This window comes from Mirounga angustirostris, unplaced genomic scaffold, assembly GCF_029215605.1.
Source record: "Mirounga angustirostris isolate CCGP_5_RB_7025 unplaced genomic scaffold, mMirAng1.0.hap1 SCAF_4, whole genome shotgun sequence".
In the NCBI taxonomy this organism is placed as follows: Eukaryota; Metazoa; Chordata; class Mammalia; order Carnivora; family Phocidae; genus Mirounga; species Mirounga angustirostris.
In genome coordinates this window covers 149,564,438-149,577,725 of record NW_026991712.1, presented here as the reverse complement: position 1 = coordinate 149,577,725, position 13,288 = coordinate 149,564,438, and the positions used below count along the sequence as shown (strand labels likewise).

The following is a 13,288-nucleotide window of genomic DNA, read 5'->3' as shown; positions in this document are numbered from 1 at the left end:
TTTTAACAACCATAATTTTAGCATGGGTTGATGAGTCTCATTATGACATTACTGGGGTTGACAGATGATGGAAGTTTGCCTACACTGTAGATCTCATCTAAAATAAAAGCCTGGGGAAAATATTTTCACAAATGCCAAATCATGTATAAGTGTTTTACACATTTATACAGTATGACTACAACCTAAAACCTAACAAGGTTTTGGAGCTCTATGATTTTCTTAATAAGAGAGTCACAAAATGTTAGATATGTTTTTATGTTTAAGTTGTGATTCACTATAGAAGACTGTCACTAGTATAACTTAACATTATGGTTATAGAAGTTAGTGAAAGCTCAGTTTACCAAAATGTAACTAATATTAAAAATGTCTGCACTGGCAAGAACACTTTATGTATGATGCTCTATTTCCTATTAAAGCTCAGTACAAAAACATTTCATATGTTAATTACTGTTGGAAGTCAAGCAAGTCCTAGAATATTGGGGCATATCTGCGAGAGGCACAGAAGACAAGTATTTTCAAATCTAGCTATTATTCAATGTATATTACACGTAAGGCAAGCAAAAATGTTAATGGACCATATATAGACCATATGAAAAGTCTACACACCATTATAGACTCAATAATGAAATGTTTACTTCTTCTATTCTGAACCGAAGTAAAAAATCTTTAAATCTTAATGAGAGGCAGATATGTAAGAGAAAGAATGCAGAACTATAACTTAACACAACTGGCTTTGGGGCGCCATACAGCACTGTTGCCGACTTGATGTGTGATTGAGTTTTTTTCATGAGTAAGGAAAAAATTGGACTATATAATCCCCAAGAGTTTTGTTTCTGTTTTTGTTTTTTACTTTCTGTGATGCCAAGAGTAGAGGCTTTATGTAAATAGACAAAGGCCAATTTTTGAGCAGGAAATAAGAATATGACAGAACTTAGAAGGCAGATAACCTCAAAACTAAAGAAAAACAACAAAAAAGAAAACACAAACAAAAAACTACACAATGACATTGTGCCCAGACTTATGTTATAGAATGTCAGGTCATATTGTTCAGAGAGATAGATGATACTAAGGCTAATCACTGAAATTACTGTGGATTTGCGGCAAAGAAGTAAAACTCTCACTTTTTGAAGATGATATGATACTTTATGTGGAAAACCCCAAAGACTCCACCCCAAAACTGCTAGAACTCATACAGGAATTCAGTAAAGTGGCAGGATATAAAATCAATGCACAGAAATCAGTGGCATTCCTATACACCAACAAGACAGAAGAAAGAGAAATTAAGGAGTCGATCCCATTTACAATTGCACCCAAAACTGTAACATACCTAGGAATAAATCTAACCAAAGAGGCAAAGGATCTGTACTCAGAAAACTATAGAATACTCATGAAAGAAATTGAGGAAGACACAAAGAAATGGAAAAACGTTCCATGCTCATGGATTGGAAGAACAAATATTGTGAAGATGTCAATGCTACCTAGAGCAATCTACACATTCAATGCAATCCCCAACAAAATACCATCCACTTTTTTCAAAGAAATGGAACAAATAATCCTAAAATTTGTATGGAACCAGAAAAGACCCCGAATAGCCCGAGGAATGTTGAAAAAGAAAACCAAAGGTGGTGGCATCACAATTCCGGACTTCAAGCTCTATTACAAAGCTGTCATCATCAAGACAGTATGGTACTGGCACAAAAACAGACACATAGATCAATGGAACAGAATAGAGAGCCCAGAAATGGACCCTCAACTCTATGGTCAACTAATCTTCTACAAAGCAGGAAAGAATATCCAATGGAAAAAAGACCGTCTCTTCAACAAATGGCATTGGGAAAATTGGACAGCCACATGCAGAAGAATGAAACTGGACCATTTCCTTATTGCACACACAAAAATAGACTCAAAATGGATGAAAGACCTCAATGTGAGACAGGAGTCCATCAAAATCCTAAAAGAGAACACAGGCAGCAACCACTTTGACCTCAGCCGCAGCAACTTCTTCCTAGAACATCGCCAAGGCAAGGGAAGCAAGGGCAAAAATGAACTATTGGGATTTCATCAAGATAAAAAGCTTTGCACAGCAAAGAAATAGTCAACAAAATCAAAAGACAGCCAACAGAATGGGAGAAGATATTTGCAAATGACATATCAGATAAAGGACTAGTATCCAAAATCTATAAAGAACTATCAAACTCAACACCCAAAGAACAAAGAATCCAATCAAGAAATGGGTAGAAGACATGAACAGACATTTCTGCAAAGAAGACATCCAAATGGCCAACAGACACATGAAAAAGTGCTCAACATCGCTCGGCATCAGGGAAATCCAAATCAAAACCTCAATGAGATACCACTTCACGCCAGTCAGAACGGCTACAATTAACAAGTCAGGAAACGACAGATGTTGGCAAGGATGCATAGAAAGGGGAACCCTCCTATACTGTTGGTGAGAATGCAAGCTGGTGCAGCCACTCTGGAAAACAGTATGGAGGTTCCTCAAAAAGTTGAAAATAGAGCTACCCTACGACCCAGCAATTGCACTGCTGGGTATTTACCCCAAAGATACAAAAGTAGGGATCCGAAAGGGTACGTGCACCCCAATGTTTATAGCAGCAATGTCCACAATAGCCAAACTGTGGAAAGAGCCAAGATGTCCATCAACAGATGAATGGATAAAGAAGATGTTGTATATATATATACAATAGAATATTATGCAGCCACCAAAAAAATGAAATCTTGCCATTCGCAGTGATGTGGATGGAACTAGAGGATATTATGCGAAGCAAAATAAGCCAATCAGAGAAAGACAAGTATCATATGATCTCACTGATATGAGGAATTTGAGAAACAAGACAGGATCATAGGGGAAGGGAGGGAAAAATGAAACAAGACGAAACCAGAGAGGGAGACAAACCATAAGAGACTCTTAATCTCAGGAAACGAACTGAGGGTTGCTGGAGGGGTGGAGGGTGGGAGGGATGGGGTGGCTGGGTGATGGACACTGGGGAGGGTATGTACTATGGTGAGCACTGTGAATTGTGTAAGACTGATGAATCACAACCTGTACCCCTGAAACAAATAATCCATTATATGTTAGTTAAAAAAAAAAGAAAAAAAAAGAAACTACTGTGGATTTGAAGCTATGCTGCCTTCAGTAGACATTTACCTCCCCAGAATCCATACCTCCTTCTGGCAGAATTTTCATGTCAGGATACCCACTCCTCTTATGTGGTCCTAGTAACAAACTACCCTCCCACCACTCCCATGACAGAGTTCATGGCAAATCAATAAACTATACATCCCTGGCCCCTGTTTCAGGGACAGTCATGGCCCTAAGCAAGTACAATCACATGGAATCTTAGGGATTTTGCAGGAACTGCCAGAAAAGAGGTACTCCACTAGATCTGAAATTACAAATACACAAGGCTAGGTGTGCTATAGCCCTTTTGACAATATAATGGGAAATTCCATCTGAGACTGGAACAACCCAGTGGAAGTGGAGACAATAAATAGAGCAAGAAAACAGATTATATCATTTGAACCCCAGTATGAAGCTATTCCTTAAGCCATCTCTACCTCTAAGAGATCTTAATTTCACAAGTCAATAAATTCACTCTCACTTAAATTAGCTTGGGTTGAATTCTTTCTTGCAACTGAAAAATCATAACAACTAAGTTTCTCTATAGCAATTTTAATGTAACCTCATGAATGAGGAAAGATCATTCGCTATTTCTTGCCATATGGCCCAGATAAATCATTCAACAACCCCCTTATGTCTCAGTACCATCAATAAAATAAAGTATCAGCCATTATCTGCTTCAAAGTGTTATGAAGGTTAAAAACAGAAAAAGGTTTGTGTAAATATAAAGTGATATTTAAACCCAATGCCTTGTAGATGGAAAATGGTCTCATTTTTAAAAAAGTAATTTTAGGAGGTCACTTTTATAGTATTACCATAAAGTTTCTAGTAAATATCAATAGTGCCTGCTGTATTTAGATTCAAATCCAATTGTATTTAAGTCCATTCTACATAGTACCTATGTATAAGAGAGAAGACTTAACTCCAAATCAAGTAGTCCTGAGATCAGGTATTATTAGTTCTACTGCTGACAGGTTTGTATGACTGGGCAAAATAACTCTCTAAGCACCTGAACTCCTTAACTGTAAACGAAGAACAATAAAATCTAACTCAAGTCATAAGGTTTCTGTGAGAAGCAAATGAGGTAACAGTTATGAAAGCTCTTGGCATAGTATATGCATTTAACACTCCTTCCATAAAATGTATTAAATAATGTTTTTCTAATATGCTATTCAAATATCTAAAGCTGGAGGAAAACTGTTTTCTATTCATTCTAAGATACACATTTTTCACTGCCTAAAGTCAGATAGTATTTATAGCTGATGCCACTGTTTATTTGGCAGTGATTTTTAGTTTAGTGGTACATAAGAAAATAGTGCATCCTGCAATTAAAGGGTTGCCTTAGATTTGATAGGTTATACTGGAAAAAAAAAGAAACAGGCTTCATGGATTCCCAATTCAAGAACTATGGTACTTAAATAAAGTAGCATTTACCAAGATATATATTAAAAACAGAAGTGTGTGCGTGTGTGTGTGTGTGTATTTACATAGTCAGCTGTAATTTTACTTTACATACCTCTGTAGGTCAACTATTTCATTGTTAAGGGTATCTAGCTCCTTAATAGCAGAGAAATCTGCAACAGGACTTGATCCTATGATGTTCTAAAAACAAAAAGTTCACAATTATAACATTATTACTATAAATCTATATATGGTGAAGTATTAAAAATGTTTAAAAGCACTACATGAATACAGATTATTACACATTTTACAGTATTACTAATACTTTAAATTCATTTAAGAAAATCATATCTAGTGTAATTTTATACACACACGCACACACACAGTTATAAACGGAGACATTTTCCCTTAAATTCTCTAAAAGCTGTTGCTCTATAATAGGTACCACCACTTCAGATCCCAAAGTCTTTGTCACTTGATCCTAGCGCCTGTTTAAACCTTGAAGTAAAGCAGATACCAGATTTATAAGCTAATTCTCCATTAAAGAATAAATTTTGGGGGGAGATGGACATTGACTTATGTGTACTTGTGTCATCTGGCACAAAGTAAGTAAACAAATTTTTGTTGAATCTCAGAATCATAATGGTAGTTGATTTTATTCAATTCAACATTTACTTTTCTTAACCAATTTTAGTGCCTACTCTATTTAAAGTAGAACCAACTGCTCAGGATGTTCCATAGTAAATATTAATATCACCATATATGAAACTGTTTTCATACATGACATCCTTTACATATGGTTTTCTTTCAATAATGAAAGTGTCAAAATTGGTCTCTGAATGGTACCTGTAGTTAGAAAATCTAGCTGGGTTTATTCTGGGCTCTGCCATTTTACTAGCTGCACGATCTTCACTATAAAATAGGGAAATAATCTCTGCCCTCTCTTTGAAAATTAAATGAGATAGGGGCATCTGCCTTCAGCTCAGGTCATGATCCCAGGGTCCTAGGATCGAGCCCAGCATCGGGCTCCCTGCTCAGTGGGAAGCCTGCTTCTCCCTCTCCCACTCCCCCTGCTTGTGTTCCCTCTCTCGCTGTGTCTCTATCAAATAAATAAATAAAATATTTTAAAAAATTAAATGAGATAAATAATGTATGTAAAGGCACTCTAAAACTTTTAACATTTTACAAATGTAAGGTATTATTATAATTAACTTCCTCAACAGAATATACTCTTAAGATGGACGCTCTCCCAATGAGTTGCTTCCACCCTGGCTCACAATGGTTTGTGAACCATTTTTGATGCGTTATATATCTGGCTGAAGTCAGGGCAAGAAGATAACTGCTCCTTTAAACACCTAACCTACCTCGAGTGCTACAACCAGTGCTACAACCAACCTAACCACCATTAGGAAATGTTAAAATTGAGGCCTATATGTAAAACTAAAATATATTGAGGACCTTATTAGCAGAACATAAAACTTAGAATTAATACTTATGTTGTTATGGACTTAATGTATGTCACCAACTTGGATAACGGAAGAAGAAACCTAAAAGTTCCCAATATCCCATCTCTTCACATGTATATGATGATTTACAATTTACTAAGCACTTTCAAATCCATTAATCAATTCTCAAAACTAATCTGAAAACTGGGTTGTAGGTATGGCAGATATTATTACTAACCCCATTTTATAGCTAAGGAACTAGATTTAAATGACTTGCCTAAAGTTGAACCCAGCAAATAGGAGATATTGATTAGGAGACCACTGATTAAATTCAAGTCTATTTCACATTATGCCCCTTAGCACTTGCATATCAAGATCATATAGGTAAATGAAACCATCACCCTAAAAGCCAACTTGATAAACAGGTATGTCAATAAAATCTGGCAAATAATTTCCTCCATATTTCTTTAGGCACACTGCATTATTAGTCCTCAGATGTTTTGTCTATCAATACCAAAATTCATCTATTAGGATTCAATTAATGCTAGTCTCAATTTTATTATTAACTACAAATTTTTATCAAATGTACCTCTTACTGTTTTACTGTGTTTCTCTAATACAGGGACCCTTATCATCCTAAATTAAATTAGAAATTTTAAAGTGGATTTCTGAGGACGACAGGTATTCACTAGAATTTTAAGTCTGTCTAAACTTGATTTATGAGCTAAGCCTGGCCAGACAGTTTGACAGTTGAACAAAATGAAAAATTAGGACTTGGTCTCACTTTTATCACCAAGAGTAACTTATATCACCTAACTGCTACTGAGAAATTCGCTATGAAAGGTGCAAGTATACCAAGAAACTCATGACTTCCACACCTCTGTCACTCTAACTCAAAAAAAGTGATTCACAGTTGACAGTCTTTCACTATTAAAAATCTCAAATAAGAAGAGTGAGACAAATAAGTTTAACCTCAAACAAGTTAGGTGATACCACAGATGACTCTAGAAGGAAGATTAGTGTACTGCAGCTGGTATAGCTTGTGTCACTCCTCAACTGCTAACACAGAAATTAAACTCCCACTCTAAAGTAATAAAATGGCATCCAACCAACAAACATGGAAAAAGTTCAGCTAATAGTATATAAAGTATAAGAAGGGCATATGGAGAAAGATGTAGCATGTCCTCTTCTTTCAAAATATTTTCTCTCACCCAGTTTTGTGCATTACACAAAAATTCCACTTTAGTGATTTTAAGTGGATCAAAAAGCCTAAGGAAGGCCATCTAAAATGCACACGAGGACCAAGTGACAGACATGTGACAAAATCATGCTGTTTAGATATTTTCTCTGCATCAACTTTGCCACTTAAAAAGCTTCTAATTTCAAAATTATAAACCAAAAACTGTAATGCTAAAAAAGGCAAAAAGTAAAGCTCTAACCTTGAGAGAGTAGAGTTAAGAAACTGACAGTACAAGAAAGGCGAAAAGCAGAGTGCTGCAGAATGGAAAAAATAGTCCAAACTAGAAAAAACACAGAAAGGAAAGCAATATTCAAAAAATGATTAGTCAAAGCTGCAAAAAAATGCAGTTCTAAAAAAATTAGATTATAAAGAGAAAAGAGACTATTTGAAAGATAAAACAAATGCAAATTTTTAATATTTAGGTTAAAAATTTTGGTTAATAGGTAAGACAATAATGATAAAATCCCATTTTAATGTATAATATTGGTATCTGCTATAAATAGCCAAAGATGTCTATGCTCTGGTGAATGGACTTCAGACAAATCTATTAAAAACTCTGTACAGCAGATGCAACCTGGAGTGTCTACTAATGTCATTTGCTTCAGAAAGCTCTGTCATATCTGTAGTTTGCACTGGTGGGAGACTTAGTGGGTATAAAATGAAGGTGACAAGGGGAAAAAGTCTGCATAGGTTAAAAAAAAAAAAAAAGGATGAAACAACTGAGATACAGTTATAGCAGAGAGCACACATACAAATTTGTAACTTTTATCTTTCTGGGTGGCATCCCTTGTAGCCTTTTCCACAACTTAGGGAACCCATATCCTATGTCACAAGAAATTTCAAAAATTTCACAAAATGCTCTCCCCTCCCCCAAAACTCACAAAAGAGATAATCAAATACTTATTTTATTAAAAAATAAGGATAAAAACTCTTATAAGTAATTTCCAAACCTGGTGGCTATAAATTTCCATTTAGTTGACTTATAAAAAAATCAATTTTGACTTTTATTAGGTTAAAATGGGATTTTTTTTTAACCTATGTGACAAAATTACTGTAAAACCAAAAGAGTCTACTGATATTTTAAGGACAGCTCTCCTTACACCACACATTTGACAACTTCTATTACATCTAACTCTGAAGAATCACCACAGCAATAATTACTTTATAGGTCTTAACATATTTAAAAATGCAAGGTTTTTTTGTTTGTTTGTTTTTTTAAGATTTTATTTATTTGACAGAGAGAGAGCACAAGCAGGCAGAGCGGCAGGCAGAGGGAGAGGGAGAAGCAGGCTCTCCACTGAGCACGGAGCCCGACACAGGGCTCGATCCCAGGACCCTGGGATCATGACCTGAGCCAAAGGCAGACGCTTAACCGACTGAGTCACCCAGGCGCCCCAAGGTATGTATTTTTTAAAGGCAAATAGCCTCTAGACAATATAAGTCCTTTTGAAGCTCTATTAAGGCCAAGATATTGTAAATATACTATGCTAGGAAGGATGTCTGGAGGAGGAGAGAAAAATCAAGGCATAGCATGGCTAAAACAAGGAGTTTTGAAAACTCCCGCTGCTGGCCAGAAACCAGAAGTTGCTAAAACCTGCTTCTAGCTGTTCAGATATGAAATTTGGCCATATGCTCAGGAAAAGAAGGTCATCTGCATGGCAAAAACCACAAAGATTTCTTCTCAACATAATGTTTTTCTTCGGCTCAGGTCATGATCCCAGGGTCCTGGGATCAAGCCCCGCATCGGGCTCCCTACTCCGCGGGAAGCCTGCTTCTCCCTCTCCCACTCCCCCTGCTTGTGTTCCCTCTCTCGCTGTGTCTCTGTCAAATAAATAAATAAAATCTTAAAAAAAAAAATTGACACCAAACAATCATAATCTCCTAGATTTTGTTTTCAAATTTGTATTGAGTGAATCATCAAATGAAACACAACAATTTAATTCCTATACATTTCATTTAAATTTTATACCTTATTCATAAAAATTCACAAATCCAAGAGGGGGGAAAAAGACACATTTTTCCAATTTTTAGATTGGAAAATATGGTTGCCATATATGTAATGAATGTTGGGGTAAATGAACTGCAGCCCAACGATGTCATACAAGGCATTTGAACATATTTATAGACACAAACTGAACCACAAACAGTATACTGCTCTACTCCTAGCCAGATACATTTTCTCCACCGTTTCATTCAAATCAAGTCTGTCATCTAACACAGCACTTGTTTCTTTCTGTTAATACACTCAGGTTTTCTGTTAAGTTGTCTTACCTTTTGTAAATTGGCCCTGTCTGATGGTGGGACCATCTCAGGAGTAAGAATGTGAGGAGGATCAATGCCCTTTATTAACTTTTGATTGATTAAGTGAAAAGCCAAGGCAAACTGATCTTTTGAAAGCTTCCCACAGTCCTTTGTGTCACATAATGTCCTGTACAAATAAAGAAAACAAACAGAATATAAATGCTACAATTGCTATTCTAAAAATCCAGGGAAAAAGTAATAGGACTAGATAGCTTTTTAAAAATTATCAGTTGAATTAAAAAAGAAACTCATATTTCTGTGTGTTTGGCCTGTCCAAAACTTAAACTCAAATGTTAGAAAAGAGAGATCAGCTGAAATGATTTTAAAAAAAGAGAGAGAGAAAGAGAATGTTCACCTTGGTGCTGAGCAGAGGTCTCTTATCCGGCTTTGCTTTGTGCTTCCTTACCAATTTCCAGAACCACTACAGAGTAAGAGTTGTGATGGGCCAAAGAATCCCAACGTTCTCAACATTAAAAGATGTTAAAAATGAGGGGCGCCTGGGTGGCTCAGTTGGTTAAGCGACTGCCTTCGGCTCAGGTCATGATCCTGGAGTCCCGGGATCGAGTCCCACATCGGGCTCCCTACTCAGCAGGGAGTCTGCTTCTCCCTCTGACCCTCCTCCCTCTCATGCTCTCTGTCTCTCTCTCTCTCGCAAATAAAAAAATAAAAAATAAAAAATAAAAAGATGTTAAAAATGAAACCTAAGTTTCAACAAATTTGGTTCATTAGTGGCATTAGAATGATTCTAAAACAAGCAAAAATTTCCACGTTGGCTTGCTTCCTGCAACTCTAGGGAGTAGGCGGATATAAGGATCACCAAGTCAAAGCAGAAACAACAGCTGCAAATGGAGATCACATGTGAAGAGAAGGCAGCAATGTGGAAAGCTTTACAAAATCACTTGAAGAGGGCGCCTGGGTGGCTCAGTTGGTTAAGCGACTGCCTTCGGCTCAGGTCATGATCCTGGAGTCCCTGGATCGAGTCCCGCATCGGGCTCCCTGCTCGGCAGGGAGTCTGCTTCTCCCTCTGACCCTCCCCCCTCTCATGTGCTCTCTCTCATTCTCTCTCAAATAAATAAATAAAATCTTTAAAAAAAAAAAAAAAAAAAAAAAAATCACTTGAAGAGAAACAGCAAATGTTTTATCCTGTTTTCTTTTCTGTCCTTCCTCCCTTCCCCCCTCTCTCTCTCTCTCTAAAGCTCAGCTTTCTGAAGTCCTGATCTGTTTCATTCATTGAAACCCAATGTGGCCTGATGAACAGACTATGGGTAAGTTGTCAAAGAAACCCTGAATTCCAACTTCTCTACTTATTTCTTCTTGTGACCTTGAACAATTTTTTTTAACCTCTTCAAGCCTTAGTTTCTTCATCTATAAAGTGGAGATAACACACATTCTGCAAGGTTACAGTGAGAATTAAAGGTAAAGTACATAAAGTCTGGGCATATTGCCAAGCCCATGACAACTGCCATTTATTGAGCACACTGTCTGGCCTAGGCTCTTGAAAGTGGCAATTATTATTAGTTTCACATATTTAATCTTTCCCAGTCTTGAGTTCTTGTTCCTCTTAAGGCAGACCTACTGTCCTCATTTGTTCTTTTCTAAGTATCTCTGCAGCTATGTGGTTCCACATCTGATGTTTGCTGCCTCATGAAAACCTCAACATAACCTCTGGTATAGTCAGGTGGATTGACAACAGGCACACTATAATTTTCATATGCATGGTCTCATTTAACATGGTATGCACTAGAGACACTCAAGTTTGTCTTTTTTAAGGACCTTTACACTTTGTAAAGGTATAACAGAATACATATGACCTACAGAATTATAAGAGCACACCTTGAAGATACTGTTTTGTATATTGTTTAAATTTCAGATTTTTTGATTCTCCCTTAAAAATTTAAGTTTAATTGATATAAACAAATGCTGCATTTTAACATTTTAATAATCATTAACTGACATTGTCAATCTTATAAAACAGGTAATCCATTCTCAAGCTTTTATCCATTATCCAGAAGAAATTCTCATATTTAAATTTTCTCTACAAAAAATTCTGAAACAAAACTGTCCAATTTACAAATGCCTAAAAATAAGAATGCACAAAACTAGAGTTATACAAAACCATATTTGTTTTCTAAATCAATTTAAATAAAATCTTACCAAATATGGGCTAGTAAGGTAGAAGGTAAACCTGTCTTCAGGAAGATTTCACGGACTTCCAATCCAGACACAAAGCCATCCATATCTTTATCAGTTTTCAAGAAGATCTCATCATATTTAGCCTTTTCTGCAGGGGATACAACCCACTACAGGAAAGAAATAAAAATAAAAATAAGTAAATATGTATATATATAGAGAGAGAGAGAGAATTTCTGTCAGAATGAAACAGACTTTGAAATGTCATTCTTGCAATCCATGATAGTATCTGTCAAAATTCTGAGCAATTCCACCCCACTAACTGTACCATTCCATCACACCCTAATCAAAATGCTGTGGTGAAGAGAAAATTACAGATGAAAAATATAGGTTAGTTGGGACTATACTTATAGATGCCCATTTCACTTTTTTCCTTTTAAGTAATGAGTAAATTCAAGCATAGTTAACTCTTGACTTATGAATGACCACATTAATATGGGTAACTGTGAGAGTCTGTATAAACAAAATATTCAGATAATTCTCAATCCCCATTTTTTATAGTTTCATTCAGCATTCTTAGCTGTAGCTGAATTAGCTGATTTGCATATCCTGCCATTATTTGCCTTTACTCAGCCTGACAAGCAGCAGGCTGGAGGAAAAAAGGCTCTCGACAACCCAAAGTTGGATAATTTGATCCCTAAGAATCAAGAGTTAACTGGGGATTAAAAAAACAAAAATATCTATTAACTATGCCCGGGCAAGCATGCCAGATTAGCATGGAGTATCTTCTGTCTCCAACTCTAATTCCAGGTAGATTAAGGCAAAGCCAATAAAACATCCATATGACCTAAGTAAGGCCAAATGCAGGAGAAGGATTATATGTCTTCTCCGGGACATGACATTATGCAGGTTCAACCAGAGGGTGCTCTAAATCTTTGATCCCTTTGATTGCTCCTTCTGTCTTCATCAAGCAATCAACTATTAAATGCCATGCACTTAAAAAAAAGTCCTTTAACACTGATAGATCTATACCTGTCTTAACGGTGCTTTGGTAGGTAAAATGCCTACAGGTGGTAAGGAGTGGTAAGGTTCCTCGGCTGATGCTGACGAGGGGATCAACCACACAGAGCCTGATATACTGACCGTTTTTCTCTTAGAAGGTGGCACCAAGGCGGGAGGCAAGGACATTGGCACAGGTTCTTTCTCCAATGCGCAGTATACCAAAAACATGGCCTTCAAGAGAGATGAATCAGGGTCATATATATTAAAATCATTTAACAACACCGACCCACTGAACTGATTATTGTTCACACAAAGCAGCTTTAAGCTGTCTCAAATTCTTTTTTTTTTTTTAAGAAATTAGGCTGGGAAAGAAAGAAGGAGGAAAAGAGAGAGAGATGAAAGGAAGAAAGGAGAAAAGGAAATAAATCAAAGCTAAGCAACTTTTAGGAATATATCCAAAGTAGCAAAAACTCAGACACACACCCTTCAATTAGAGATCTTGCAATGTCAAAAGCAAACAATCTGGGAAAAAGATATTTGCAAAGAAAGAGCTAATCTCCCTAAAAAGAGTCCCTAGAAATTAACAGAAGAAAAAAACAAAATCCAATAGGAAAATGGGTAAAGAGT

At 36.4% G+C, this 13,288-nt stretch overlaps 1 protein-coding gene across 6 annotated transcripts in view; it reads right to left on the bottom strand.

The window, feature by feature from the left end:
• Window positions 1–13,288, bottom strand: part of EPS15 (epidermal growth factor receptor pathway substrate 15) — a 150,941-nt gene that overhangs the window by 74,948 nt on the left and 62,705 nt on the right. For 4 of the 6 annotated variants that reach the window (XM_064589160.1, XM_064589156.1, XM_064589159.1 and 1 more), the window contains 4 exons: window positions 12,692–12,892; window positions 11,684–11,829; window positions 9,500–9,656; window positions 4,659–4,744 (listed from right to left, as the gene is read on the bottom strand). In XM_064589160.1, the coding sequence (XP_064445230.1) occupies window positions 4,659–4,744; window positions 9,500–9,656; window positions 11,684–11,829; window positions 12,692–12,892 (590 nt within the window). The remainder of the gene's footprint in view (window positions 1–4,658; window positions 4,745–9,499; window positions 9,657–11,683; window positions 11,830–12,691; window positions 12,893–13,288) is intronic. The other 2 variants (XM_064589161.1, XM_064589158.1) reach the window with 1 other exon arrangement.